This window comes from Musca autumnalis, unplaced genomic scaffold (genome assembly GCF_047663935.1).
Source record: "Musca autumnalis isolate F117 unplaced genomic scaffold, ASM4766393v1 scaffold_4, whole genome shotgun sequence".
Taxonomy (NCBI): Eukaryota; Metazoa; Arthropoda; class Insecta; order Diptera; family Muscidae; genus Musca; species Musca autumnalis.
The window spans coordinates 193,397,590-193,424,544 of NW_027411977.1; the positions used below are offsets into that span (position 1 = coordinate 193,397,590).

General features: G+C 37.3%; 2 protein-coding genes across 2 annotated transcripts; one reads left to right on the plus strand and one right to left on the minus strand.

The window, feature by feature from the left end:
* The first annotated feature begins 7,164 nt into the window (after positions 1–7,164).
* Positions 7,165–10,692, plus strand: LOC141403359 (uncharacterized). The gene is made up of 3 exons (XM_073985658.1): positions 7,165–7,413; positions 7,469–7,614; positions 10,402–10,692. Exons 1-3 carry the CDS (start codon positions 7,287–7,289, stop codon positions 10,543–10,545), a joined length of 417 nt encoding a protein of 138 aa, XP_073841759.1. The 5' UTR covers positions 7,165–7,286; the 3' UTR covers positions 10,546–10,692.
* Positions 10,693–10,720: 28 nt separating this feature from the next.
* On the minus strand, positions 10,721–22,713 carry Capr (Cell cycle associated protein caprin family member). Its single transcript, XM_073985657.1, has 4 exons — positions 22,177–22,713; positions 15,232–15,414; positions 14,993–15,159; positions 10,721–14,923 (listed from the first exon to the last, which is right to left on the minus strand). Exons 1-4 carry the CDS (start codon positions 22,621–22,623, stop codon positions 11,680–11,682), a joined length of 4,041 nt encoding a protein of 1,346 aa, XP_073841758.1. The 5' UTR covers positions 22,624–22,713; the 3' UTR covers positions 10,721–11,679.
* Positions 22,714–26,955: the final 4,242 nt, after the last annotated feature.

Genomic DNA, 26,955 nt, shown 5'->3' on the forward strand with positions numbered 1-26,955 from the left:
CACCTGTCCATAGCAGAAAGTATTAGATACCCGGCCGAAGGCCGGCTATTTAGAAAAAATATAATTTAAAAGAAGATTTTGTTCCCGTTCTCGGAAGTATGGACTTGTGCAAGACAAAATGTATATCATTATACTCAGGGCCAGAAGGTCTATATGTAGTATATACACGCAAAAAAAAACGGCCTCTCTAACATATGTCCCAAACATATTTTGCAGCAAACATATATATGTTTGCAACAGTCCCAAACATAATATATGTTTCGGTCTGCAAACAAATATATGTTTGGGTGGAAACAAATATATGTTTGGGTGCAAACATATATATGTTTGGGTGCAAAGATATTTATGTTTGGGTGCAAAGATTTATATGTTTGGGTGCAAACAAAGATATGTTTGGGTGGAAACAAAGATATGTTTGGGTGGAAACAATTTTATGTTTGGGTGCAAACATTTTATATGTTTGGGTGCAAAAAAATACAAACCCAAAAGGCACAAAAAAACAAACACATGCACCAGTGGGCACTTACTGAGAGCAAAGGAGCTTAAAATTCAATGTAAAACACTTTGAAATGTGTGCTCACTTGCTCTCAGTAAGAACTCACTGGCTATCCCTATAGTATACACACAAATGTTGAGGTTCTTTATTGAAAGGCAAAAGAACAACAAACACATAGGTACATACAAAATTCCAAAGAAATACATAACACACTTTAATAAAAGAAAAACTGATTGAAATAATTTGTAAATAGTCACACTTTTAAAAAGGAAAAATATATAGAAACGTAGTTAAACGCTTCACTTAGTTGTGAAATAAAACAAATTGTCCTCATAGTTGAAATCATCAGCGGGGAATCGGCATCTAGAATCAAATGATTATGTAATGTAATAAATAAATATGGATATGCCATATTTCAAATATACATAAGTATGTATGTAATTACCAATATTAAATGTGATTTCTTCCTTGTCCAATAAAATAATTCCATTCAACTTTCCGATTCAATTATAAAATGTATTGGGCATTTCATTTACTAAAAAGCACAATTTCTTTAAGAAAACACAAAACACTGATTTATTCACTCACTTTACCGTCTTGACTCTACAAAGGCATTTAAAACACTGAAGAAAGAAAAAAAAATATAATTCATATCATTTCTTCTTTTCTTCTTCGCCCGCTAAGTTGGTTAACAACAACAAAACAAGAAACACACGAGTTTGACTCATACATGCCACCAAAGCCCCCTTCTTCGCTTCTACGTCTTCTATTACACTGTGCAACATTTTTAAGGTGATCTTGTGCAAACAATTCGAAATGAAGATTTTTTGAAAGTACAGACCCAAACGCCAAGAAACCCTAATTGGGTTTTGTTGTGTCAGATCCAACTCGGATTTTATGGCCCCATCTAAACATGGTTAAATATTGAGTTTTTAAAGAAATTCGGGGCTATATCTCTGAAACCAATGCGAATCTTCTTCTGACCTCTGAAGCAAATTTGTAGATAAGGACAAGAAAACAATATTTGGAGAAATAATAAACTCGAAAAACTACATTTATTGCCTCAAATTTCAAAATATATGCAAAAATACCACAATTTTTATACATTTCGCACCGTATCTCTAAAACCGTTAATTTTTTCTAAACATTTCCTTTTGGAAAAATATTGCCTCTGTCCTGATGTTTTCAGTACATTTCTCAACGACGATTTAATAAAAATGTCAATAATGTAGTGAAATCCGAAATGCGAGAATAAACTGTTAGTGTGAACTGTGTTTAAAATACTTGTTGTAAAAGATATGATGCAAAATACCGCAGAAACAACATGAGGTAAGCATTTTAGAGTTTCAGAATGTTCTAAAGAATTGTTGAGAACTTTATTTGGACGATTTTTGCAAAAGGTTACTTCGTTCAACTCCCAATAGTTTAGCCGATACTGACCAGAATTTCAGCAATTATGTAAAATTTTCTATATTTTATAGATTTTGATGCCCTTTATGGAGTTTTTCTTATGTAGTTTCTTAAAAAGATAAGTTCTACTAGTTTAGGGCTACAATATTGCTAAAGAAAGCAAGGCCAAATTCCTATTCGTTTCTGAGATAAAGGCCTGATAAATGCAAAAAAGTGTAGATTTAGCCCGGTTTAGATGAGGCCATAAAATCCGAACTGGATCTGACAGGACAAAACCCAACTAGGGTTTTTGTAGTCTAAATATGTGCTTTCAAAAAATTAATACTAGAAGTTGTTTGCATTTTCAGTGTTGCATAGTGTTATACAATACACACAACTCTTCATTATAAAACAGCATTCCACAGCCGCGAGAGCACTGTAATTACTCTCGTTGACAAACATCCTCTCTCCACCCATGAAAAAATGTTCTAACATAAAAAATATGTTTTACGCAAACATATCATATTGAGATATGTTACAAAATGTTGCAAACATATATTTGTTTGGACCCAAACATATTATGTTTGGATCCAAACATGTATTTGTTTGCAACCGGTCCCAAACATATATTTGTTTGGATCCAAACATATTTCTAACATAAATTTTTCTGCGTGTATATATCAACAAGATCCGGGACCGGGCCCTAAACTCGTCTTGTTCCGTTAAAAGTTGTAGATCCTTGGAGTACTGGAACAGACCAAATATTTTTTCTTGGGAATTTTCCTCGAGTGTATTTTATTATCTCTGAGGTATATGTGCAATCAAAGCTAAACATCAAAAAAATTGCCATTTCCCTTACACAGGATATAAGACAATGCGTAAAATTGCATTGAGTTCATTCATAATAATCATCATATACATATATGTTAGGGTGGGGCGATTTGTATGGAAGAAAAAAAATCATAAAGGTCGCTTCGCGTTTCTGATTCTTAGGATTATACTGAGCAAAAAAAGTCCACTAGACAATATGTCTACGGTGAAAATTGAGCTTCCCAATTTTGACAGGAACAACTGGATATCTTTTCGTGGGACAAAATACAATATTACTATATACGGATTTGGTATGTTCTTTATAGGTTTTCTAAGTTTAAAAAGTCAAGATTACAATGGTCTTTGGAAATGAAATCAATGAAATTATGAAAATTATTAAAGTTGGAAGCAAATCATTGCCAGTGCTTCTGAAATAAGGTGAATTATTTATAGTTATACCCCCTAGCGTATTTTATAAACCATACGCCGGTGGGGATAAAATCCCAGGATTTCATAAATATAAGACAATAGGTCTGTTCGATAACCCAAAAGTTTGTACCAACTTTTACAAAATGTTGTTCGATAACAAACTTGTTCAGTAAAAGAGAAATGAGAAGTACTTACAAGTACCTGCAAGGGCTTGCAAATACTTTTTACTTGAGAAGTTATCGAACAGGCCTAATAAAAGTAAGTAAGTTTTATACTACCAACGAAGACTAAATACCAAATTTCAGCCATTTCGGTGGAATATTGAAGCCACAACCATTAAAATACCAAATGTCGGGAGGTACAGTTCTATGGGGGCAATATGAAGGCGTGGACTTATACCGACATATTTAGAGCGGAATGTTGAATACCCCCAACGAAGGCTAAATACCAAATTTCAACCATTTCGATGGATTATTGTGGCCATAACCTTGAAAATACCGAATATCGCAAGGTACCTTCTATGGGGGCTATATGAAGGCGTGGTCCTGTACTGACACATTTCTAGGGGAAAGTTTAATACCACCAACGAAGACTAACTACCAAATTTCAACCATTTCGAAGGAATATTGAGGCATTCAAAATACTTAAAATCGGGAGGTACCGTTCTATGGGGGCTATATGAAGGCGTGGACCTATCTATACACGTTGAATTTTTCTCCACATAAGTTTATTTGCCCATTCTGATTCCTGAATATTATCAGACCAATATCACCGAAATCAGTATAGGAAGAACCTCTCTGGGAACCCCATCAATCCGCAAAATTTCGTAACGATCCGATCAAAATTGCTAACTGAAATATTACGCATGTCTAGTGCTATTGTGCTACAAACGTTTGAGCCAAAACTAACTTATAATATCCTCTCCACATAGTAGGAGTAGGGCATAAAATGTTCGAAAGTGCAACACATCGACATAACGACCCATAATAAAGAACCAAACGCCCTTAATTTTAACACACAGCATGGTCAAATTCGTATTAATCAATCGCAAACCGGATGCTGCTCATAAAGACCAGCTGATGTTGTGGCGGACATGCAAACTAATGAACATTTTGGCCCCTCTTGAGCAAACGCAGTTAGCCAGGTTATGACATAATGACCCGCCATTGTAACGTATTGTTTACCACATGCTTCACATTCACGCTAAACCAGCTGACGAACTCTACTAGGTCAGTTAGTTTAGCAAATAGCCTGTGGAAGGGAAATTTGCCATAAAATGTGTGTTTTCACACAATTACAATCACAAAATGACTGAATGAATGATAATGGTTTTAGTTGTAGTTTAGTTTATCCTAAGGGACTTTAAAGTTCTGATATGTGCTTTATTTGATCTCTTCTTTTGTGTCAAGGGACCCTTGTTATGATTTATAACCTTTTGTTGTTGTTTGCTAACAAAGGGTAGACATTTCAACTATATGTAGGTATTCCAGGCACACAAGGAATAAAAAGTGATTTATGATATTTGCAACCATTTGAAAGAATGTGTATAAAAATATTATGTCTATGACTTACATGGTTCCAAGGCATATTTATATAAGGTAGATAAATGAATTGCAACAACTAACAAATTTACAAAAACAACATTGTCGTTATTGAAAATTAATGGTCTGTTCCTTTACTTTTGAAAATGTAAAACCGGCAAAAGTAGTAAAAGTTGTAAACTGTTCCCATATGAATTGTATCGTGTCAAAAGTAAAGGAACGCTTTTCGAGTAAAAAGTGGTAAAAATTGAGATTAGAACTTAACTACTAAAATTACATCAAACGACGTCTTAGCCGGAGCTTTTTCATCCATTTTAATATGACGATTTAGCCCGACTTACTTTATTAATTTTATAGCTAGACTACGTCATTCAATGTTGGAGTATATTACATATAGTTCGCGATTCACACGATCTCAACATTATCCATTTACGCAAATCGATCCACTGATAGTTCAAAGAAGTTTACTCTTTAACACTCCAAGTATTGCCTTGACTTTCTCAATACTTATGATACTGCGTCATCAGTAGTTGTAGTCTTTTGACAATATTTTTTTTACTTTTTTGTAAATTAATTTGAAATTCATATGTATATGTATACAGGCCTATCTCCAGTCTATCCAAAATGGAAAAGAGAAAGTCGTCCACTTTCCTTTTTCGGGTGAAGGGGGCAAACTCAGGTATTGACGTATTCACATCTAAGCAATTCCGGCTATTTCAACAGAAAACGTTTACAAGGGGAAGCAAGTTGCATTTGATCAGACAAAGTTCTTGAGTATGAGCCGTAATGTGTGCCCTATAATGATAGACTTGGTAGTGGAACTGTCATAAAAGGCTAGTAAAGTCGTATTTAAATAAACAACTTCGGTGAAACATAAACTTAATTTACACTTGCACCAAATATTTGGCTCAAATACGTAATTTATTTGCCAGATATTCAATGGAACTTGATGTAAAAGCGGTCGTAGGAGGCCTTGTTTATCATTATGTTTGCCTGGTTACTTGCAAGTTCTTGCTAGAAGAAATTTGCAAGCTCTCAGTGATGAACTGTAAACAAAGTGCGTTAACAGACAACATTCTGTAACAATTTGTACAAATTGTTACAAACTTTTGGGTAACCAGACATACATATTAAAATGAAATAGTTATTTTTAGTCGATTATACCATAGCTAATGTCTATTATAACACTGTGCAACATTTTTGAGACAATCGCGTGCAAACAACTTCTGTCCAGAATTTTATGAAAGTAGAGGACCAATAGGCAAAAACCATATTTGGGTTTTGTTTTCTTAGATCGGGTTCGGTTTTTATGGCCTCATCTAAACATGGTTAAAAATCGAATTTTTAAAACAAATCAGGGCTGTATCTCTGAAACCAATACGAATCTTGTTTTGACATCTGCAGCAAACTTGTAGATAAGAGCAAGAAGAAAATATTTGGAGGAATAGTGAACACGAAAAATTGCATTTATTGCTCAAATTTTATAATATATCTAAAAATTCTATAATTTGTGTATATTTCGCAGCATATCTCCCAAAATGTTAAATTCTTCTTATTGTTACCTTTTGGGAAAATATTCTCTGGAATGTAATACACAACTCTTCAGAACATTATATTTTTGTAAAATGCCTCTATCGCCTTGTTTATAGCAAATTTTTCAACAACAATTTGGTTAATATTTCAATAATTCATTGAAATCCCCAACATGAGAAAAAACACACTCTGCGAACATTGTTTAAAATAAGTTTTGTAAAAGGTATGTTATGAAATACCCCTTAAACAACGTGAAAACCCCATTTTAGAGTTTCAGAATGTTCTGAACAATTGATGGTCACATTATTTGGAACATTTTTGGAATGGTTACTTGTTTCAACTCCTAACAGTATAGTTGTTACTGACCAGAATTTCAAAAATTATGTAAACTTTTATATATTTTAACGAGTTTGATGCGCTATATGCAGCTTTTCCTAGTTCATCTGTTTGACACATAAGTTCTACTACTTTAGGGCTACAATATTGCTGAAGACTGCAAAGCAAAATTCTTATTAGTTTCGGAGATAAAGGTCCGATCACTGGAAAAAAGGCTCATTTTAGGTCGGTTTAGATGAGGCCATAAAATCTAAACCCAATCTAAGAACACCAAACCAAATTAAGGTTTTTGTAGTCTCAATATGTACTTTCAGAAAATGCCCATTAGAAGTTGTTTGCATTTTCAGTGTTGCACAGTGTAATTGTTGTATTCCATACTTGTGTTAATTCATTCATGAGTATTTTAGTCATGGCCATTGTTTAATTTGTAACGGCTATTAAAATACAGAGTTGCTTCAAGTACACTCAATGACGAGTTTATTGACAGAGTTGCCGTATGGAAACTTTGATACCCTTTTACGTAGACATTTAAGTAGCCATACGAAAAGGGGATGTAAACAAAAACAAACCTATAGAGGACTATACCTGACGTTTTTCGATCTGCGGGAGCGCTATTTTTTGATTTTGTTTTGATTATGAGTCTTTATCGTTCCTTCTTTCCTACCCCTTTTTCGTTTCAGAGATGCAATGTTTGTGAAATTAAATTTTAAATTTTACAACTTCATTAATTAAATAAATGACAGCAGTTCATAATGCTAAATTTGGAGAAATATCGTTATTGTTTCCTGGCTGGAAGTTTTGCTGCCGGCGGAAGTTTCTTTGGTAAAATGCCTAGTTATTTGGATAGTTTGGATTTAAAAGTTGACGGCTCGGAAACAGGTGAAATATAACTGTTTTAAGAAATCAATTATAAATTAATCAATTTTTCTTTTAGCATTTAGTGTTCTAAAATACCTTCCAATTGTGGTAATGATCGTTTGCAATGTCCTCAATTGGCGTTACTTCTTAAAGGCCCTTCAGTTGACGGAACAAACTTTAACCGCTACAGTATTAACCTCTGCATCCAATTATGTTGTATCGGTAAGAATATTAGAAAATCAATAATTGGTCAGTTGCAGTACTGCAAGAATCTACCAATTTTTACTATTTCTTTCGATAACATAAAGGAAAAAATGTTATCGTAGTAAAAAGTAGTAGCTTCTTGCAGGTTCTGGAACAGAGCTAATATATATGAAGCAAACAGGGCCATTTTGGGGAGTCAAACGGTGGGGCTAGAAAATTGGCGTTATGAGCTTCGCCAACCAATGCTAATATCCACATTGTCTGGGAAATGACAAGGTTAACATGTTGATAAGAAAGCATAAACGTAACGTAAAAATGGGGAGATAATCTGAAGGGTGGCAATCAACATAAGTACATTGTGCAATGATATGCAAACGCTAAATGCCCAGGTTCGATCAGGCTACATCAAATTTTCAACGGTGACAAAATACCCCACAGTAATGTGGGTGACATTTCCTGAGTATTTCAGTCATGTAAAACTTCTCTATAAGTGGTGTCTTAGGACGCGCCGTTCGGACTCGGTGATAAACTGTACGTCAAATATTATTGAGCTAATATGAATCGGGATGCACACATTTATATTGGAGATGACTCCCTTGTCCCTTCTGGGATCTTTGTGGAACAATTTAAGTCGAAACTTGTGCTGTGCACTTTCTACTTAGAGTCCTGTCTTACAGGAATAACGTGTAAATAAATCTCACTTCTATAGATAGACTCCACCCTATCGAAAACGGGAAGAGGAAAGTCGTCGACCTTCTTTTTTTCCGGTGAAGGACAAACACAGTTATTGATGGGATCACGAAGAACAATTACGAAAAACCTCCAATACCTGAAATCGAGCAGTACACTTATGTAGGAGCTATACCACAACGTGGGGCTATGTCCACAATTTTTGATGGAGAAGTTGATAACCAATGGGAACCATAAATTCCAAATTATAGCCAAATCAAAACCGAAATGTAGATAATTACTTCAACAAGTAAAAAAGTATCTATCGGCTTTGCCGACAGAGATATACCCTCAGCCATTGTGACTTCAAACATTTTTTTTTTTTTCAAAAAATATGGATTGCGAGTGAGGAGCCAGAAGAAATGGACCTCTCGATAGATATCGCGCCCACCAGTTATTTCAGCTGGTCATCGTATAATTTAGAGCTTTTATATCAGGATACATGGTATCACGAAAAACATAATATATATGTAAACAGAGCCACTAAGAGTACCTTCGGTAAACATTTCCAAGGGATCGACAGCCCCTTAGCCGCACTTAAAATAACACTTGTGTGGACCAAGGTATGGAGTCATAGGGCCACTTTTGAACATAAACTAAGTTTGGACAAAATATTTCAGACCAATATTACGATATGCAAAGTGTAGACCAACGCAGTATTCGGTTCGAGAGTTGTCGTGCGCAAACTTGGTACCGTCGTAATGGGGACAGCGAATACAAGTTGTTACAACAAAAATCAAAACGATTCGAGAGGAGGTCTTAAACTGCACGAACTTTTGAGAGGGAGGTATTTGAGGGAGTGGACCGATATAGTCCATATTCGAACTTGATCTATGTCTGATAGAAATATTACGATGTGCATAGTATGGACCAAATCAGTTAGTTCCTTCGACAGTTATCGTTCGCATAATTTTTGCAGAAAAATTTGAACTTTTGTGTGGGGGAGTGGACCGATATGGTCCATCTTCGAACTTAAACTAAGTTTGGACAAAGTATTACGAAAGCCCAAGTTTGAACCAAATCGGAGAGTTCGAGAGTTATCGTGCGCTCCAACCAGACAGACGGACATTGCTAAATCGACTTCTAATTATCTAAAACGGATGCTAGATCTGGCGGTACCCGTTAAAACGGGGTTATACTAAAACATGGACCTATATCCACAATTTTTGCTAGATACTTTTTTTTGACCACTGGGAACCTGAAATCGAGTGGTACCGCTTTATGAGGAATATTCCAAAACGTGGGTCTATGTCCACAATATAGGGTCGAGAAGACCCCTAAATGTCAAACTACAGTCTATTTAAACCGGAAAACGTTAAAATACACTTTCGATAGTTTTCGTGCTAACCTGTCATTTTAATTCATCACCGTAGGATTTCTTTGAGTTTTTGGAAGCTTGGACTACCTTCGTTGAACATTTCAAAACTATTTCAGTTTCGGCCCAATAGGATAGTCAATTCGTAGGTAATAGAGCTCATTTGATATTATAGTTGTTGGCGGCAGGGGTTTAAGAGCTTTTAGGGAACAAGGAAAAAATAGTTGTAGGGCGCACCATTATTACGAAGAATTTTAAAAATTAGTGGGTGATGTACCGTAAAGAGTGAACCGATATGAACCACCTTCGAACTTGATCTATGTTTGGACAAAATCTGTTGTTCCGTTCTAAAGTTGACGTGCACTCCAGCCAAACACACAGACGAACGGACAGAGCTAAATCGAATGTACGCGAGTTGTCTGAAACAGATTTTACCAAAACATACACCTTTTTAAACATTGGGGTCTAAAACATTATTTCCACTAGACACATTGTTATCGTATCAAACTGTTCATACCTTCCTTAACCTAGACTGAGGGTATAATAACACCACCCACATGCATAACAAAATGTCAAGCTTTTCGTGTACACGTTATTAAATCTGTCAGACATTTATCCCATTGGTTTACAACCCTACTCCTTTACTTTGACTGGAGGCTAATTATCGCATTCGATATTAAGTTGTTCTGATGGATTTTCATTAGTCCCCCTTATTTTATTTCTTCATAATATTTGACTATTAATTATTCTTTTCATTTCAGTTTATATTAGCCTTTGTGGTGTACAAGGAACCTATAACATTGCTTTCCACAATGGGTACAAGCCTAATTGTATTGGGATTGTGGTTTTTATGTGATGACCCAAATAGAAATACACCAACCAGCAAAGAGAACAAAGACAAATGAGGGAGGCCCACGTCAATCTTTCCTTGTAAATTGTGATAAATAAGACAAAATCAAACAAAACTTGTTGTTTTTTGGATAAATTTCAGATTTTTTATGTAGATTTTTCTTTTAAATTTATTAAAAATTATATTTAATAAAATGAACATAAATAAGTATATTTCCTTGTTGTTGTTGATTTCTTTTTTGTATCATCATCATCTTCTTCTTGTGTTTTGGGTTTTTTCTTTTTGTTTCTGTAGTAATAATAGAAATTATAGATTTCTTGGTATATATTTTAGGGATCATTTTGTTTCTTCTTGACGATCATCTAACTTCATATTCGTAAGAGAGTGTTTTGTTGTGTGAGAGTTAAATAGTATAAGTATCATTTTTGTTTGTTTGTTGTATTTTTTGTATTATTTTTAAAACGTTTTAATGTTTATTTTTTTATATTCATATGTTTAAGATTAAATACATAAATGTTTTGTTGTTGTTGGTTTTTAATATATTATTAATAATGAAAAAATAAAGAGGGGTTTCTGCCTTCTGCTTCATAATTGTTTAAAAGGGGGGAGGAGCATAGGTGCTGAGGGAGGGTGGAGATGGATGGTGAGGATAGTTGTGTTTTTGATGGTGGTGAATATAAAAAAGTGTTGAGAAAGAGTTTGGGATTCTTTTAGTTCGGACGGTTGTAACCGCTTTTTTACCTTTAAATATCCTCCCTCTATGGGAGGGTTGAGAGGTCTTAACTCGAATATCTTTGTAAGACATTCTTCTAAGAGTTTACCTCTCTTTGTTTTCTACTTGATTCCGTTGTGTTTTGTTGAATAGGTTTGGGTCTAGGGTTTAGGATCTAGGGCTGGCGCTTTCCCGCTTAGTTTGGGGGAATACTTCTGCTTCATCATCATCTTCTTCTTGTTACTGTGTGATTGATTATACCTACTACTTATATATTTGTTGTTGCTCTAAATACGTATGAATTTTTTATGTTAAAATTCTTAATTCTTGTGGTTTGTTTAATGCTACATATATTCCATTTGTATTCTTTGTTTGTTTTTCTTCTTCTGCTGCTGTTGGTTGTTATCTTGTCTGAGAGGAGAGGCATAGATTATCTATCCTTCAATCGTTTTTGTCTTCAGGCTTATTTGTTTTGTTTTAGTTTTTGTTTTCTAAACCCAGTGGCATACGATTTGAGGACTGTCGTGAGTTCATGTATGAATTCGAGTTGGCATTGGATGTGTTGCCTTGTTGGCCTCCGCCAGTGCGACCACCACCACCGCCCATGTGTCGTGGTGGAGGTCCATTACTGCGTGGATTTGTGGAGTTGTTGCCCGCTGTTCGGCTGCCACGATAATTACCGGTACCACCAGAATCGTAACGGGAACCACTGTCTTTGTTGGCGTAGACATTGCCACCACCACTACCGTTTTGATAGTAGCCACCACCACCACCTCCTGCGTTGTTATTCTCATTGTTGCGGAAATAGATACCTCCACCTGACTGATTTCCACCGCCACTGCGGGCATTGCCATTCTGTTGAGGTCCGCCGGCACCATAATTGGAACGTCCTCTATATCCACCTCCTCCTCCGCCACCTGCATTTCCACCACCTGGTCTTCTATCATCTCCTCCTCTGCGATCATCGTTACGTCTTTGATATCCACCGCCGCCACCACTGACAGGACCTCCTACACCACCACTACTTGGATTACGATTTGCCGAATTACGTCCATAACCCCCTTGAGAATCTTGTGAATGCCAATGATTACTGCTTTCTTGACGATTATCGTTGCCATAACTATCACCAGTTGGGTTGGAAACATTTCCACTACCACCAGCAGCTGTTGATGTCCATTCATTCTTACGTGGCTGTTGTGTGGCATTTTGTACAGTTATGGGTGAGTTAGCATTCACTTCGGTGCTCCATTTATTTGCTGTACTGTCCGCCTGCACAATGCCAGTCGTTTTGTAATCTCCAGCGGAGGTCTTTAAGCTGGCATCTGTCCACTCGTTGATTAAATCATTCTTATTCAAAGATGTGGGTGCCTTCGGTTGTGACTGTGGTGGTTCATCTTCTCGCACGCCTAACGATTTCTTGAGAACATTGGCAGCATTGTTGAGTTGATTTTGTCTCTGTTGTTCATAATTGAGGCCAGCAACAACGGGATTGTCAAATGGAAATCCTCCGCTCTTGGGTGTATTATTCATGTCAGGCTGTTGATTAGGATTAGACATCTGATGCAGAGGAGCTTGGCCAACCATCAAATTCTGTGCGGCTGAAGGAAGCTGTTGCTGTTGTTGCAATAGGCCACCTGCCGACGTTGCCTGTTGTGGATGTTGTGGTGCCTGTTGGGGTGTTTGCTGTTGCGACTGTGGTTGTTGTTGTTGCTGCTGCTGCTGGGGTAAAGTTTGTTGTAATTGCTGTTGCAACATTTGATTTTGTGGAGCCTGACCCAGACGATTCATTAGCATCAGGGCTGGATTTGCCTGTTGTACTGCAGCATCCATGGAGCCGGACATTATCATTTGCGAGGGTACCTGTGGCTGTTGGTTACTTTGAATGCCCTGACTTTGAACTGGTGAGAACAATTGCTGTTGCTGCTGCTGTTGATTGTTTAGTTTTTGTGATGGTGGATGTTGCTGTGTCACCTGCTGTTGTTGCTGCTGCTGTTGGTGGAATAACGGACTTGGGGTATTACTGGTTAAAATACTAGCGGCGGCAGTTTGGGCCTGTTGTTGGTTGGAGGCCCCAGACAATTGTGGGAATGATTGATTTGTGAATGTTTGAGTTTGAATGGGTGTTTGCTGTTGCAGCTGCGATTGCTGTTGCTGGGGTGGCATATTGGCCACTGGCAATTGTTGTTGCTGCTGCTGTTGTTGGGGTGGCGGTGTTGGTACCACACCATTTGTCAATAACTGTTGAGAATTCTGTTGCTGTTCTTGTAAAATATTTGGTGAGGGTTTCTGTTGTTGCTGCTGCTGTTGTTGCTGTTGGTGATGCAGTAAAGCCACTTGTTGCTGCTGCTGATGTGGATTTTGTTGCGGCATCATTTGTTGTGGTTGCTGCGCTTGAACAGGTGGCACTTGCTGAGGCTGCTGCTGTTCAAAAATTAATGTCGTCTGTGGTCCAGCCTGACCTTGTGCATTAAGTTCGGGTGAATCCAATTCGCTGTCCTGCAGGAAATAGAAGTTTCCACCACCAATGACTTCAGCCAAGGGACGCATTTGTTGTAAATACTGTTGATGTTGCTGCGCTTGTTGCTGTTGTTGTTGCACTTGCGCTTGTGCCTGTTGCTGCTGTTGTTGGGGATGTGGTGGATGTTTAAAGAAACCCTGCTCCACAGCATGTACAGGTGTAGGATTGTAGAGACCAGGTGGTGGCAATGGTGGTTGTTGCAAGGGTGCCATACCGGTCGGAGGATTTGCCGGACTGTTTAACATTTGTTGACGTTGTTGATTTTGAGGAGGACCACCAGCTGTGGGGGCTTGTTGTGGCACACCTGGTTGTTGGTGCTGTGGCTGTTGTGGCGGTAAGCCAGCAACAATTTGGCCAGCTGCAGTTTGTGGGGGAACTGCGCCACCACTACCACTAATTATGGCTCCACCTGGTGGTATTTGTTGCATTTGCTGTGGACCTGGAGGACCTGGCATTGCAGCGTACATAGCCACATGAACAGGTGTAGTAGCTCCGGAGTGAGGTGTTGGGTTGGTACCCTGAAATGCTGGTACCGCTGAAGCTGGTGGGGCCATGGGTGTCTGTAATAAAGGCTGGCCACCAGGAGCAGGAATATTTGCCGCCATAACTTGGGCTGGCTGAACTTGCTGTTGATGTGGTTGTTGCAGTTCCAAGTGTTCTGGGTGTTGCGGTATTCCAGGTTGATGTACTGCCGTTTGTTGATGATGCTGTACCACCTGTTGCTGCTGCTGTTGTTGTTGCTGTTGAGCTAACATGACATTGTCATTTGGAGATTCGTTTCCTGTTAGGACACTGTTCGATCCATTACTTTCAACATTCAAATTCTCCATGGCCTCTTCTACTGCAACCATTTCATCTTGGCCATTTCCAACAACATGTTCAACGACAACACCACCACCACCGCCACCATCTTCCATAACACAAACCTCAGCATTTATACCGCCATCCCCATCAGCTACAACTTCTAGACCGTCTTCTTTGATCTCAGCAGTTTCTGGCAGATCTGTCAAATAGATTTTATCCAAATAATCTGACTCCTGTATACGATGGAAAATCCGTTTAACATTTTCATAAGTCGTATCGCCATACTGTTTGGGACGTGCATCAATGGTCATTGAGAAAATTTCAGCTGCTTTTTGGGCTGAAGTGGCAAATGGTACATCTTCGGATGTTTCAGGGCGTCTGGTTTGAACATCCAAGCAGCTAAAAAGTGCGAAAAAAGAAAAGGAATCAATTTGGTTTATTGGTAAATTGATTGGTTAAGAAACTTACAATTTCTCCAAAATGTCAAGTTCACTCTGTTCCAATTTAGCAGCACCATTTTCACCATTGAGGAAGTCATTGCGTACAGCTTCGTCAGTGAAACAAGACAATATATTTTGTATGATCAAAACTTCCCGAATTTTTACCGTTTCCGCTTGAGCTTTAGCAATCAAGTCCTGGGATCAGATCAGAAGAATAATGTATATTATTGAAAACATTGGATAAAAATTGGGGTTCTGACTTCTTACCTTACGAGCCTGCTTCTTCTGCTCCTTTTCAGCATCCTTGGTAAACTGTTGCATTTGTTTAACCAAATCTCTGGCAAAATCCAATGTAGCCAATACGGCATCATATTTGTTGACAGCAGCACGTTGTTCCGAACTCAACTCCTTACCCATAGCATCGAGGGCACGGTAGCCTTCTAATTTCGTCTGAAAATAAAGATGGAAAAAATATAAATAGTTAAAATTTTTTCAAAAACAAGGAAAATCTAGAAACTTTGTTTAACCAATATTGCGAAATCAAGATATTGACGTAGTTATCCCGGAACTGGAACCGAATTAATACACCCCTACATGGTCTGCTTTTTTATACAGAGGGATCCAAGATTGAAGAACGTACAGGTGTTGGCGTCTAATGTAAAGAACTGTATCTTATATACACATAGGTAATGGAAAGCTTGTTCCAGAAGAGCAGAAGTTGAGAGTAAAATAGAGGAAGGGAGAATGGACTCAGATGCTCAACTGACAGCAATCACAGTTTTGAGACGGGGCCAATCTTGCTGCAGTTTCCATATCTGAAATACCATTCCAGCATACCGAGATCTCCTTGTATCTGAGGGATGGATATTAGCATTGCTGTGAACTCCATAAGGGAAAGGTATTGAAGGAACCGATAGCAACCCGGCGAAGAGAATTGTTTTGTGTCGATTGTGATTTCTTCAATCCGATGACGAACCGCCACAGTTTACGATTGGTGATGCTGCAGATGTTATCCGAGTTGCAACATCATCCAAAGCGCTTGGACCAGGAGGAAATTCTATGGTGCTGCTAAAGCAGTCTGAAGAACCAGTTGTCATGTATTTGAGCAAAGTCCACAACTTTATCGTTTGCCACCCTAACAGCTGGAAAATGGTTTGTCCCGCTACATCAGGGTGCCGGCAAAGGTTAATCTATAGGACGATATAACTTTTGTCGCCAGAAGCAAATATTGTAATATTCTTGAGGCTTTATTCCCCCAGCATGCGAGTGTTCTGTCCAGTTACGAATCAACAAGGTGATTTTCGGAAGCAGCACAGTGCCACATGGCAAGCCATTTCCACACATATTAGCCGAGATCCTAATCGAGACTGGCCGTATCACAGAACCGTAATGGTAGCGCTGAGCCTGACTATCTTTGGTACGGTCAGCCACGCTAAAATGCTTAAGAATGTCGAAAATACTACTCGTCGGCCTTGTTTAAAACTTAGGGCCACCAACCTATGTGTGGTTGCCTGTCATGCGTGGAATTCAAAAACAATGTTACTAAACAACGTAAAGTGAAGCAGGAAGTTCCCCGAAATGTTTAATTTCTACCTCCCTAACCGACAACACTTGGATAGCGGATTAAGAAACCTTATTAACCACATACAACGCGATACGTCGATCTGTGGTATGCTATGCGGCGCCAATATAGCCTAAAAAACTATAACAGAATATCTCCTCATGTCTTCGGTAGACCACTTACATGAGAAGGCTAAGATCTTGCCGTTGCGTCGGCACAACAAATTTGTTGTCGATGCTAAAATCTTCAACATTTAAAAAAATCGGAATGGTGCCGTACTATGGTGGCTATATAAAAACGTGAAACAAGGACTTAATACCAAATTTCAGTCATTTTGATTGAATAACGAGTCGTAAACCTTCAAAATACTAAAAATCTGGTTGTACTGTCCTATGGAGGCTATATAAAAACGTGGGGCTGTACCGACAATTCTCAGCAGACATATTTTAGACCCCCAATGAAGACTAAATACCACATTTTGGTCCTCTCTGTTGAGGCTAAAACCTTCAAAGTGCCGAAAATCTTCACCCTTGCAGACCATTCTCTGTGGGTATGTTCCATATCCCCAACGAAGACTAAACACTAATGTGGCTAAAACCTTCAACATTGCAAAATCGGGAGGTACCGATCTATAGGGGCTATATTAAAACGTGGACCTATTCCCACAATGCTCCGCAGGAAAGATTTCTATCCCCAGCGGTGACTATACCAAATTTAAGCCATTTCGGTAGGATAGTGCGGCTATAACCTTGAAAATACAAAAAATGGGCCTGTACCGTTCTAGGGGAGGCTCTATTAAAACGTGGACCGATATAACCCATATTCAATAATAAACATCCTAACAGTTCGTGTAGATGCTCGAATTACAAAAAAAGTGCGTACATAGCTAGATCGTCTCAGAAATCTATCCGGTAGTGGTATTCTCTAACGCATTTTTTGGATATCGACAAAAATTGTTAAAATTAAATCATTTATAATTTCGGTAATTAACGATATTATTCGGTAAGTTAGCGACCAATAAAGAGTACTCGCAAAGTTGTACCGATAGCAACAGTGATGTGAACTTTTCATTCATAGGGCCATGTTTATATTATAGCCTTTTGCAGGGTTAACCTTCTATATGAGGATTTGTTTGACGTATATGTAATGGAATTGACATTTAAAACCCAGTGGGTTTGTTAAATCCGGTTATATATAAACGTACTATAATTTTGCGTTTTAATTTAACCGATTTTTGTCGCTAGTCAAAAAATGCCCTGGAGAACTACCATACTATAGTATAGGAATTGTACGAATGGCAAAGTTTTCTGTCTAGGGTAAGTGCTCCTAAGTCCGGCATGTTCCAGTACTCGGCGTCTTTTGTATTTGAAAATTATCTTAAAAATGCTTCAACACTGGAACGTGTCATGCCGGCAAGAGGAAAATGGTACCGAATACTACCAAAAAATCACTGTTTTTATAAATTCGAAAATTTCACAAGTTTTATAAGAAAGTAAACTGAATGTCGAAGCAAATAAGCTTCTGTTCATTGCAGTAGGACAAATTTGCTCGGAATGGCGAATGACTGAAGCTAGGAAAATCCTTAAAGTGCCTACTATTGGTGCACTTACCCTATATCAGAAAATCTTAAATTATCGAGTGAAACTCGGCAATTCCTATTCCGGCATGTATTTTGATACAATTTTTATTCTGTATTTAATTAATATGAATTTATTATTATATATATTATATATTATATGCAGTACTGCAAGAATCTACAAATTTTTACTATTTTTCCGATAACATAAAGAAAACATGTTATCGTAGTAAAAATAGTAGCTTCTTGCAGGTTCTGGAACAGGGCAATAATTATTGTAATATAAACAGTGAGTAAAGTTTTAAAAAGTGAAACGTAACATAAAGCTGGGTACACATTGTCAGTTTTGAATGTCGATATTTAGCAATTATCGATAACTGTCAAACCGTGCAGCAACCACCAAACATTTTGTGGTTGCATGATGAATGACAAAAATGAACGGCCACACTAGCAAGCACCAACAAAGCTGTCATTCAAAACTGACAATGTGTACCCACCTTATTGGCTGAATGATGTGTGGGACGTTAGTAGACTCCTAATTTCCCAATGTATCTCTTAAGGTAAGGTCAGATTAGGCAAATATTTGCTCCAGCGACATACAGTGTGCGCTTACCGAGAGCAAGTGAGCGTAAATAATGCACTGAAATTTATGCTCACTTGCTCTCAGTAAGCGCACACTGCCGGTCGCTGGAGAAAATATTTGCCTAATCTGACCTTACCTTAGGTCATAACTTCTCCACTAGAAAGAGAATTATTTTTGGAACAAGTGTCGTTTAGGGGCACCCCTCGGATCGGTCCGAAATTTTTACCATAGGTAGCCCTTGGGACCCTGATTCCAATGATATATAATTTTCCGGGGGGAATTCCATACTTCCCGAGATAGGTCTTGACATTTCGGAAATTTCGTATTTTCACACCTTTAGGTTGTTTAGGGGTTCCTCTCGGATCGGGCTGAAATTTTTACAGTGGATAGCCCTTGGTATCCTGAATACAACGATATGTAATTTTCCGGGGGGAAGTCCATACTTCCCGAGATATGGGTCTTGATATTTCGGAAATTTTGTACTTTCACACCTTTTGGTTGTTTAGGGGCACCTCTAGGATCGGGCTGAAATTTTAGTAGTAGATAGCCCTTATCATATTGAATACAACGATATATAATTTTCCGGGGGGAAGTCCATACTTCCCGAGATATGGGTCTTGACTTTTTTACTTTTATCACCATTATTTTTAAAACCTATGCAATATGGGACCCGATTTAAAGCTCACGAAGAGTACTTTCCAATGCCCGTTTTAAAGCTCACGAAGAGTACTTTCCAATGCCGCCAATAATTAATAATGGTAATTAGATTTTCCAATAATAAATTATTAAGTTATTATTCGTCAACATAATAAAAAGAAAACAAAAATAAAAATACAATAATTAAAACCAAATATGCGGTTGTCGGCAGCACCTTCGTTTGACCGGAACTTAGTCTTCTTCACAATTCATACTTACGTGATCAAAACTCTCTTTTAAATTGAAAGTGTTCTTAAGTAGCCGGACTTCGGCCGGGGATTTAAGACTTTCTCCGATGGGCTACGCGATCAAAACTCTCTTTTAAATTGAAATTGTTTTTAAGTAGCCGGCCTTCGGCCGGAGATTTAAGACTTTCTCCTATGGACAGAGTCAAAAGTGGGCTACGCGATCAAAACTCTCTTTTAAATTGAAAGTTTTCTTAAGTAGCCGGCCTTCGGCCGCGGATTTAAGACTTTCTCCTATGGACATGGTCAAAAGTGGGCTACGCGATCAAAACTCTCTTTTAAATTGAAAGTGTTCTTAAGAAGCCGGCCTTCGGCCGGGGATTTAAGACTTTCTCCTATGGACAGGATCAAAAGTGGGCTACGCGATCAAAACTCTCTTGTAAATTTAAAGTTTCCTAAGTAGCCGGCTTTGAACAGGAATTTAATACATTCTTCAATAAAAAAAGGTTTAAAATAGGTCGCGTGCATAAAAGTACTCTCCATAAGCTTTAAAACTATGCCCATATTGCCCACGTTAGAATTGTAAAATGTCAAGACCCATATCTCGGGAAGTATGGACTTCCCCCCGGAAAATTATATATCGTTGTATTCAGGATGCCAAGAGCTAGCTATCTACTGTAAAAATTTCAGCCCGATCCTAGAGGTACCCCTAAACGACATTTAAGCCTTATTTTTCTTTTCAAATTTTCATAGAACAAGAATCCAGCCCCCAGGACAGACATAGATGCGACATAGCTGATCTTTAACAAAATATTTCGATATATTATTATTAACCCCCGTGGTGCAATGGTATGCACACCCGCCTTGCACACTGAAAGTCGTGGGTTCGATTCCCCGTCCAAGCAACATCAAACAATTTTCAACTGTGGCAAAATACCCCTCAGAAATGTTGGCGACATTTCCTGAGTATTTCAGCCATGTAAAACTTCTCTACAAGTGATGTCTTAAGACACGCCGTTCGGACTCGGCGATAAACAGTAGGTCCCATATCACTGAGCTAATATGAATCGGGGTGCACTCTTTGATATGAGAGAAGTCTCCCTTGTCCCAACTGGGATGTTTGTGGAACAATTATATATATTATAGTATTAACCCCCTTATATAGTCCATACAGTGGATTGTAGGGTATATACCGACTGGTTCTAAATCAAGGGCAACGGCCTACTTGCGAATCAGGACATAAAAAAGTACAAAATTTTGTACTTTTTGTTTGCTTTTCGATGAAGAAAATACGAAAATATGCAACGATGCAGCTAAACAAAAAGGCAAAGAAAATTCAGGTCAAATGAAATCAGGTAAACCCCCCGCACACACACGTATTTGTTTACAAACAAAAAAGTGTGAATCAGAATAATAAAAATTGATAAATGACAAATTATGGTAAATACAGTTGGTTCCACCAACAACATCGAAAGATAACCACACTTCAATTAGTAATAAATTTATACCATACAATTGCGAGACAAAATTTGCAACGCCAAGTTAAAAAACAAAATCCTCTGCCCCCCAGCACACAACATTTACATGGTTCCAAAATGGTGAGGGCAGAAAAGAAGAACATACAACACAAACAGTAGCCCATCACCGAACAGTAGAATGCTCGAAACAAAAAGAATTGTACAAAAACAGAACTACAAAAAACACATGCCCCCCAACAAACAATGAAAAAGAAATTGCATTGCCATATTTTACAAAAGAAAACAAAATCACGCACACACACACCAACATGCACATTGTAAATCAACAGAGCAAAGAAACATAAACAAAATAGCCATCAAGAGTGGCTATAACAAATATATAACTATTTTCTTTTTAAAGAAAATTTTATCTGTTTAATTTCCATTTTAATTGATAGAATATTCACAAAATTCCTTTAATATAAACTTTCGATTTTATTCTATTGCTTGTCTACGAAATTCGTCAAGATGTGGCAACGCCACTCGGGCTTTGATACTAAACATGGCGTCGCGAAAAAAAATCCGCAAAAAAACCTATAAAAGAAACGAATGGTGGAATAAAAATGGGACAAAGAACAAGCAGATTTGTTTCACCATCCTTTCCTTTGTCCTAAATCTCATGTCGCCTGATTCGCATTTCTAATCCCAACCAAAGAAAAATGCCCACAACTGTTCCATTTTCTTCTAAAATCACCCCGAAATTTCATGTTTTTTCTTCAATATCATTGTGTTCAAAATTTTTATGAGGGCAGAAAAAATTTGCCGGTCGCAGACGCTAACGTAAGACAACACAAGAGAGAAGAAGGTGGTATATTCTTTTTTCTTTCTTTGTACGCCAGATCAAGAACGGCGGCAGCGGCGACGGCAAGGGTGGGGATGCTTTTGCAAATGAAAACCTAACTATTTTTTTCCAATATTCTCAAAAACTTCTTAAATTCTCTTCACCAGTTTACCTTGATTTTTTTCTTTACTTTTTCATGAATTAATTTTCTTGAATATTGTATTTTTTTGCAATATTCTTGTACACTTTTTTCTGGCATTCGCCTCTGCACAGACACACACACATTCACACTCGCACTTCTTCAAGTACGTACCTTTCGTTTTTCCAAATTGCGTATTTTATGCTCAATTGTGGTAAAAGTCAATTTCATGGGATTGAGGGCATCATTGCTGGCATCCTTGTTGCTGGTCACTGGTCCTGCTGTTACGGAATTACCAGTAGCCGATTGGGTTTCCCAATTTTTTCCATTGTTATTGGCGCTGCTGCCGTTGCTGCTATTTTGGCCAGCAGAGGCGGCCACCACATTGTTGGTATTTTCTTTAGTGGATTTGTTGCTTGATGTCTCATTGTTGCTGCTGCTGTTACTTCCACTGTTGTTACTGCTGTTGTTGTTGGTGGATTTGGCCGAATTTTCCGTTATTTTTTTATTGCCGCCCTTACCACTACCACTAGTTCCACTCGGGCCACCAGAATTCATTGAATTCACGGAGGTTTGTTTCGCTAGCTTAGTATTTGTTGTATTATTTGAAGCAGAAGGCATCCTTCCTCTTACGGAAAAAAAACAGGAATGAATACGGAACGAAGCAAATAGGGACACGCAAGTCGACTTTCGATTAATCGATTAGTCAACTTCGACTTTTGGTTGAAAAAGTCTAAAAATCGAAGTCGACTTTTGGTTTAGTGATAAACGAAAAGTCGACTATTCATGCAAAATTTACCATGTTTTTTTTTGCACACAACTGGCCTGTTCCAGAACTGCAAGAATCTACTAATTTGTACTATTTTTGCCGATAACACAAAGGAGAAATTTTCATCGTAGTAAAAAATAGTAGCTTCTTGCAGGTTCTGGAACAGAGCAAACAATTAAATGCATGTTCGATAACTTCGCAAGTAAAAAGTATTTGCAAGTTCTTGCAACTACTTCTCAGTTCTCTTTTACTGAACAAGTTTGTTATCTAACAACATTTTGTAAATGTTTGTACAAATTTTGGAGTTATCGTCAATCAATCAATAGGTGTGTTCGTTTACTCAACAATTTCATGGTAGAACAAATACAAGGTAAAGTTAATACTACAACAAATACAACTCGAACAACAACCACAAAGGAATTTGTTTTTGTTTGTAAACCTTAGTGTCAACGTAAATGTAAACAAAACAAGGAAATGTCTATAAATTATTGGAATTTAAAAAACTAATAATTTTTCACATTTGATTGAATATTTTGGAAAACATGAATGAAAACTCGTTAGATTTTCAATTTGAATGTTTCCATATCATTCCACTAAATGCATAATTTCTCGCAGAAAGTAGAATACTTGCAAAAATGTTTCGGGTCGCTGGTAATTCATTGAAAAAAGAGAAGATGTTTCAATCATTTGCTTTTGAAAACAAAAAAGCACATGTTTATTAGGGCTTCATTCTATTCAAGTTTAAGAAAATACCACACATATTAACAAATATTGTACCTCCTCTATAAGCGGTGTTTTAGTGTGCGGCATGTCGTTCGGACCTGGAGGAGGTTACATGTCAATGATATGAAGCCGTCTTTATGGGAAATAGTTTTTTTTTTCTGATGAATAAATTTGTTCTTCAAAAATATATATCCCTAATATACATCGAGCATAGAAATAAATACATAAAATGTCGAATGGAATTTGACACTAACACTACAACCCAGTTCAGTCAGCTGGGTATTGCTGCTACCTTTTCTTGTTCTACCATGCAACAATTTATACAAATTTGTACAAGTTCAATAACTTATTTGGTCTGTTCCAGTACTGCAAGAATCTACTATTTCTTACTATTTGTTTCGATAACATAAAGGAAAAAATGTTATCGTAGTAAAAATTACTAGGCGTTTACACTATACAGTTTGTCTTCAAATAAAACTCTGATTTACTAACACATACATACATTTGTCGTTTGTCTTCCAGCTGTCCATCATTTTTTCACAGACAGTAAGGAAGACAAAATTTTGACATTTTTTGTAAAAATGTGTGAGATAATAATTGAAATGTGTTGAAAACAAAAGAACATGAACAAAAACAAAATAAGTGAACGGAAAACAAAAGGAATTCGATGATTTTCATTAATAATTTTACAACTTTTTTTGTAGTTGTCTGGACGCCTACGTCACAAAGGCAAGTTTTGGGATTTTGACAACCAATACATGAAGTCAACTGTCCTGTCATTTGTAAACGCAGGGTTAGTAGCTTCTTGCAGGTTCTGGAACATTTGGAATTTAAATAACTAATAATAGCTTTGTTCCTTTACTTTTTATACCCTATACCACAATGTGGTTTGGTAAAAATTCATGTAATACCGCGAAATATTCGTCGGAGACTCCCAATGTGGTATACCAATCTTCATATCTCGACGAGATAAAGCGATGTTGAGATGTGTGTCCGTCCGTCCGTCTGTCCATTATAAATTGTAAACACGCTCCAGGCCGCAATTATGGGCCGATCGTCACGAAATTTTGTATAAAGGTCGGGTTCAGATCAGAATAGATCGCTATTCTTATTGGTGATGATCGTGAAATATTTAGTGGGTGAAATGGACCAAAAACATAATATTAATCCAATTTTCTAGCGGCTCTGTAGGTCTCAATAATAGTCCGATCAACGCGTAATTTTAAATAAGGTAAGAGTATATCACAAAGGAGAACTTGCAATTTGAGATGGCGATCGGATAATATTTAAATGGAAATTGTGAAAATTGTGAACATTTTTAATATACAGCTTATATCTTAATTCCTGGAAGTGACATTCCGGACAAGTAAGATATACTTGAAAGTGGAACGCTTAACCTTTCAATTGATGCTAATTATGTTGGTGTGCACGATCAGATAACAGAGTTACAGCCTATTATATTCCGTTATTTGTTTGTAGTGTAACAATTACCTCGCTAGAAGTCGCAATTATACATCAATAGTCACGAAATTTTGAACCGGGTAAGAGTATAGGTCAAAAAAGATGCCTACAATTTTGAATGATGATCTGATATTCTTTAGCGGGTGAATGGACCATTACTTTTGTATGAAAAATATAAAAATTTTATTTTTGGTCGATATTTTAATGCCTTGAGGACATATATATTTCGCAAAGTAGCCTACATATGGGAAAAACTACTGACCTTTCCTCTGAAGTAAATTGCAATAAAGTGTTTGCTAGATAACGGGCCTACTGCCTAATATATAATGGGTTCTGTGTAGAGAACCACATTTTTATCCCATGCTACATATTGTCTCTCCAAAAGTGTATGTAAAACCATGAAATATTCGTCCTAGACCCCTTATTTGTTGAGCCGACGAATTTTTTAAGGAGGTTGGGTTCGAGCCAGAAAAGAAATGATTAGTTTTTGCTGATGATGGTGAAATGTTCAGGGAATGAAATGGACCAAAAACAAAATTTTAACCAATTTTAAAGCGGCTCTGTAGGTCAAAATAATAACCCGCAAAATTTTAAACAAAGTTTGAGTTTATGATGAAGAAGAAGCGTACAAACCAACGTCAAGATCAGATAATACTTAGCGGGATAAATGGACTGAAACTTTTGTGTGAAATTGGTAAAAATTTCAATAACGTAGCGGTTAAACAACGGAAGTAGTAGTACTACATAAGTGAGTTTCATTACATTTTAGTTTGTGTGAACTAAATTTTCCTTTCCTGCTACAAAAATGTCTTTGTCATGCTAGATAACTTTTTGGTTTTGGTCATAAGTATTATACATTACATCTCTGATATTTGATAATTAAAATTTCACAATCATTGAAAAGAAGTTCCGTGGAGAGCGATTGTTCAGGGATAGTGGTATAGGGAATCCCATGTTCGGCTCCGACCGACTATAGACTTTTCTTACTTGTTTAATGATAAAAGTGGTAAAAGAGAAAAGTGTCAAAATTGCTCTTCATGAACATTTTTACCAGAAAAGTAAAGGAACGGAAAAATGGTAAATCTGGTAGCAATGTCAAAAAAGAAACATAAAAAATTAAATTTCGTCTTTTATTTCACAGCTTTTTATTTAGATTTGTCAGCGTTGGACTTTTTTGTTTTTCGTCCTTTTTTTCTTCATTGTGAAATAATCGTCAAACAAAAGTCGAACAATTAGTTCTGACATTTTTTAGCTGCAGAAATTTGTGTGGTAAACTGTGGTAGAAGAGAAAAGCTTAGCTGCTCTCTTTCCTCTCATAAAGTGTGTGTTCGTTTACTCAAAATGTGTACGAATTGCTACTGGAAGTTGTTCGTTTACTCTTCAGTACAATACAAAAGACCTAAAGGCCTGCGTACATAAGCTGCTCTGCCTGATTGCCTTGCTTTCCTGCTTCATTTTTGACATAATAAAAATAAAAGAATAAAGGAGGCCGAGCAAATTTCGAACTGGGTTGCCCTTTTCTTTTTTATTCTTTTATCAGAAGCAAGCAAGGAAAGCAGGCAAGGCAGCTTATGTACGCAGGCCTTTAAGACCTGCGTACATAAGCTGCCTTGCCTTTCTCCTTCATTTCTGACATAATAAAAATAAAAGAATAAAGAAGGCCGAGGAAATTTCGAACTGGTTTGCCCTTTTCTTTTTATTCTTTTATCAGAAGTAAGCAAGGTAAGCAGGCAAGGCAGCTTATGTACGCAGGCCTTTAGTCGTTTACAAGAAGTTACTGGACTTGTACAATTTTGTACAAATTATTGATAAACGAACACGCCTAAAAATTGCTGCCAGTTTTACCACTTTTTGGGGCTAAGGAACGCTTTGCAGGTTAAAAATGATAACCTCAGGTAAGTAAAGGAACACAGAAAATATAAATGAAAATTCGTTGCATATTCAATTTGAATGTTTCCATATCATTCCGCTAAATGCATAATTTCTCGCAGAAAGTAGAA

Excerpts from the sequence above, each read along its gene's own strand:
- LOC141403359 (XM_073985658.1), top strand. The coding sequence starts at position 7,287 with ATGCTAAATTTGGAGAAATATCGTTATTGTTTCCTGGCTGGAAGTTTT. Across the intron at positions 7,414-7,468 it reads AGTTGACGGCTCGGAAACAG|CATTTAGTGTTCTAAAATAC; the intron begins GTGAAATATAAC and ends TTTTTCTTTTAG. Across the intron at positions 7,615-10,401 it reads CATCCAATTATGTTGTATCG|TTTATATTAGCCTTTGTGGT; the intron begins GTAAGAATATTA and ends TTTTCATTTCAG.
- Capr (XM_073985657.1), bottom strand. The coding sequence starts at position 22,623 with ATGCCTTCTGCTTCAAATAATACAACAAATACTAAGCTAGCGAAACAA. Across the intron at positions 15,160-15,231 it reads AGAAGAAGCAGGCTCGTAAG|GACTTGATTGCTAAAGCTCA; the intron begins GTAAGAAGTCAG and ends ATCTGATCCCAG. Across the intron at positions 14,924-14,992 it reads CTTGACATTTTGGAGAAATT|CTGCTTGGATGTTCAAACCA; the intron begins GTAAGTTTCTTA and ends CGCACTTTTTAG.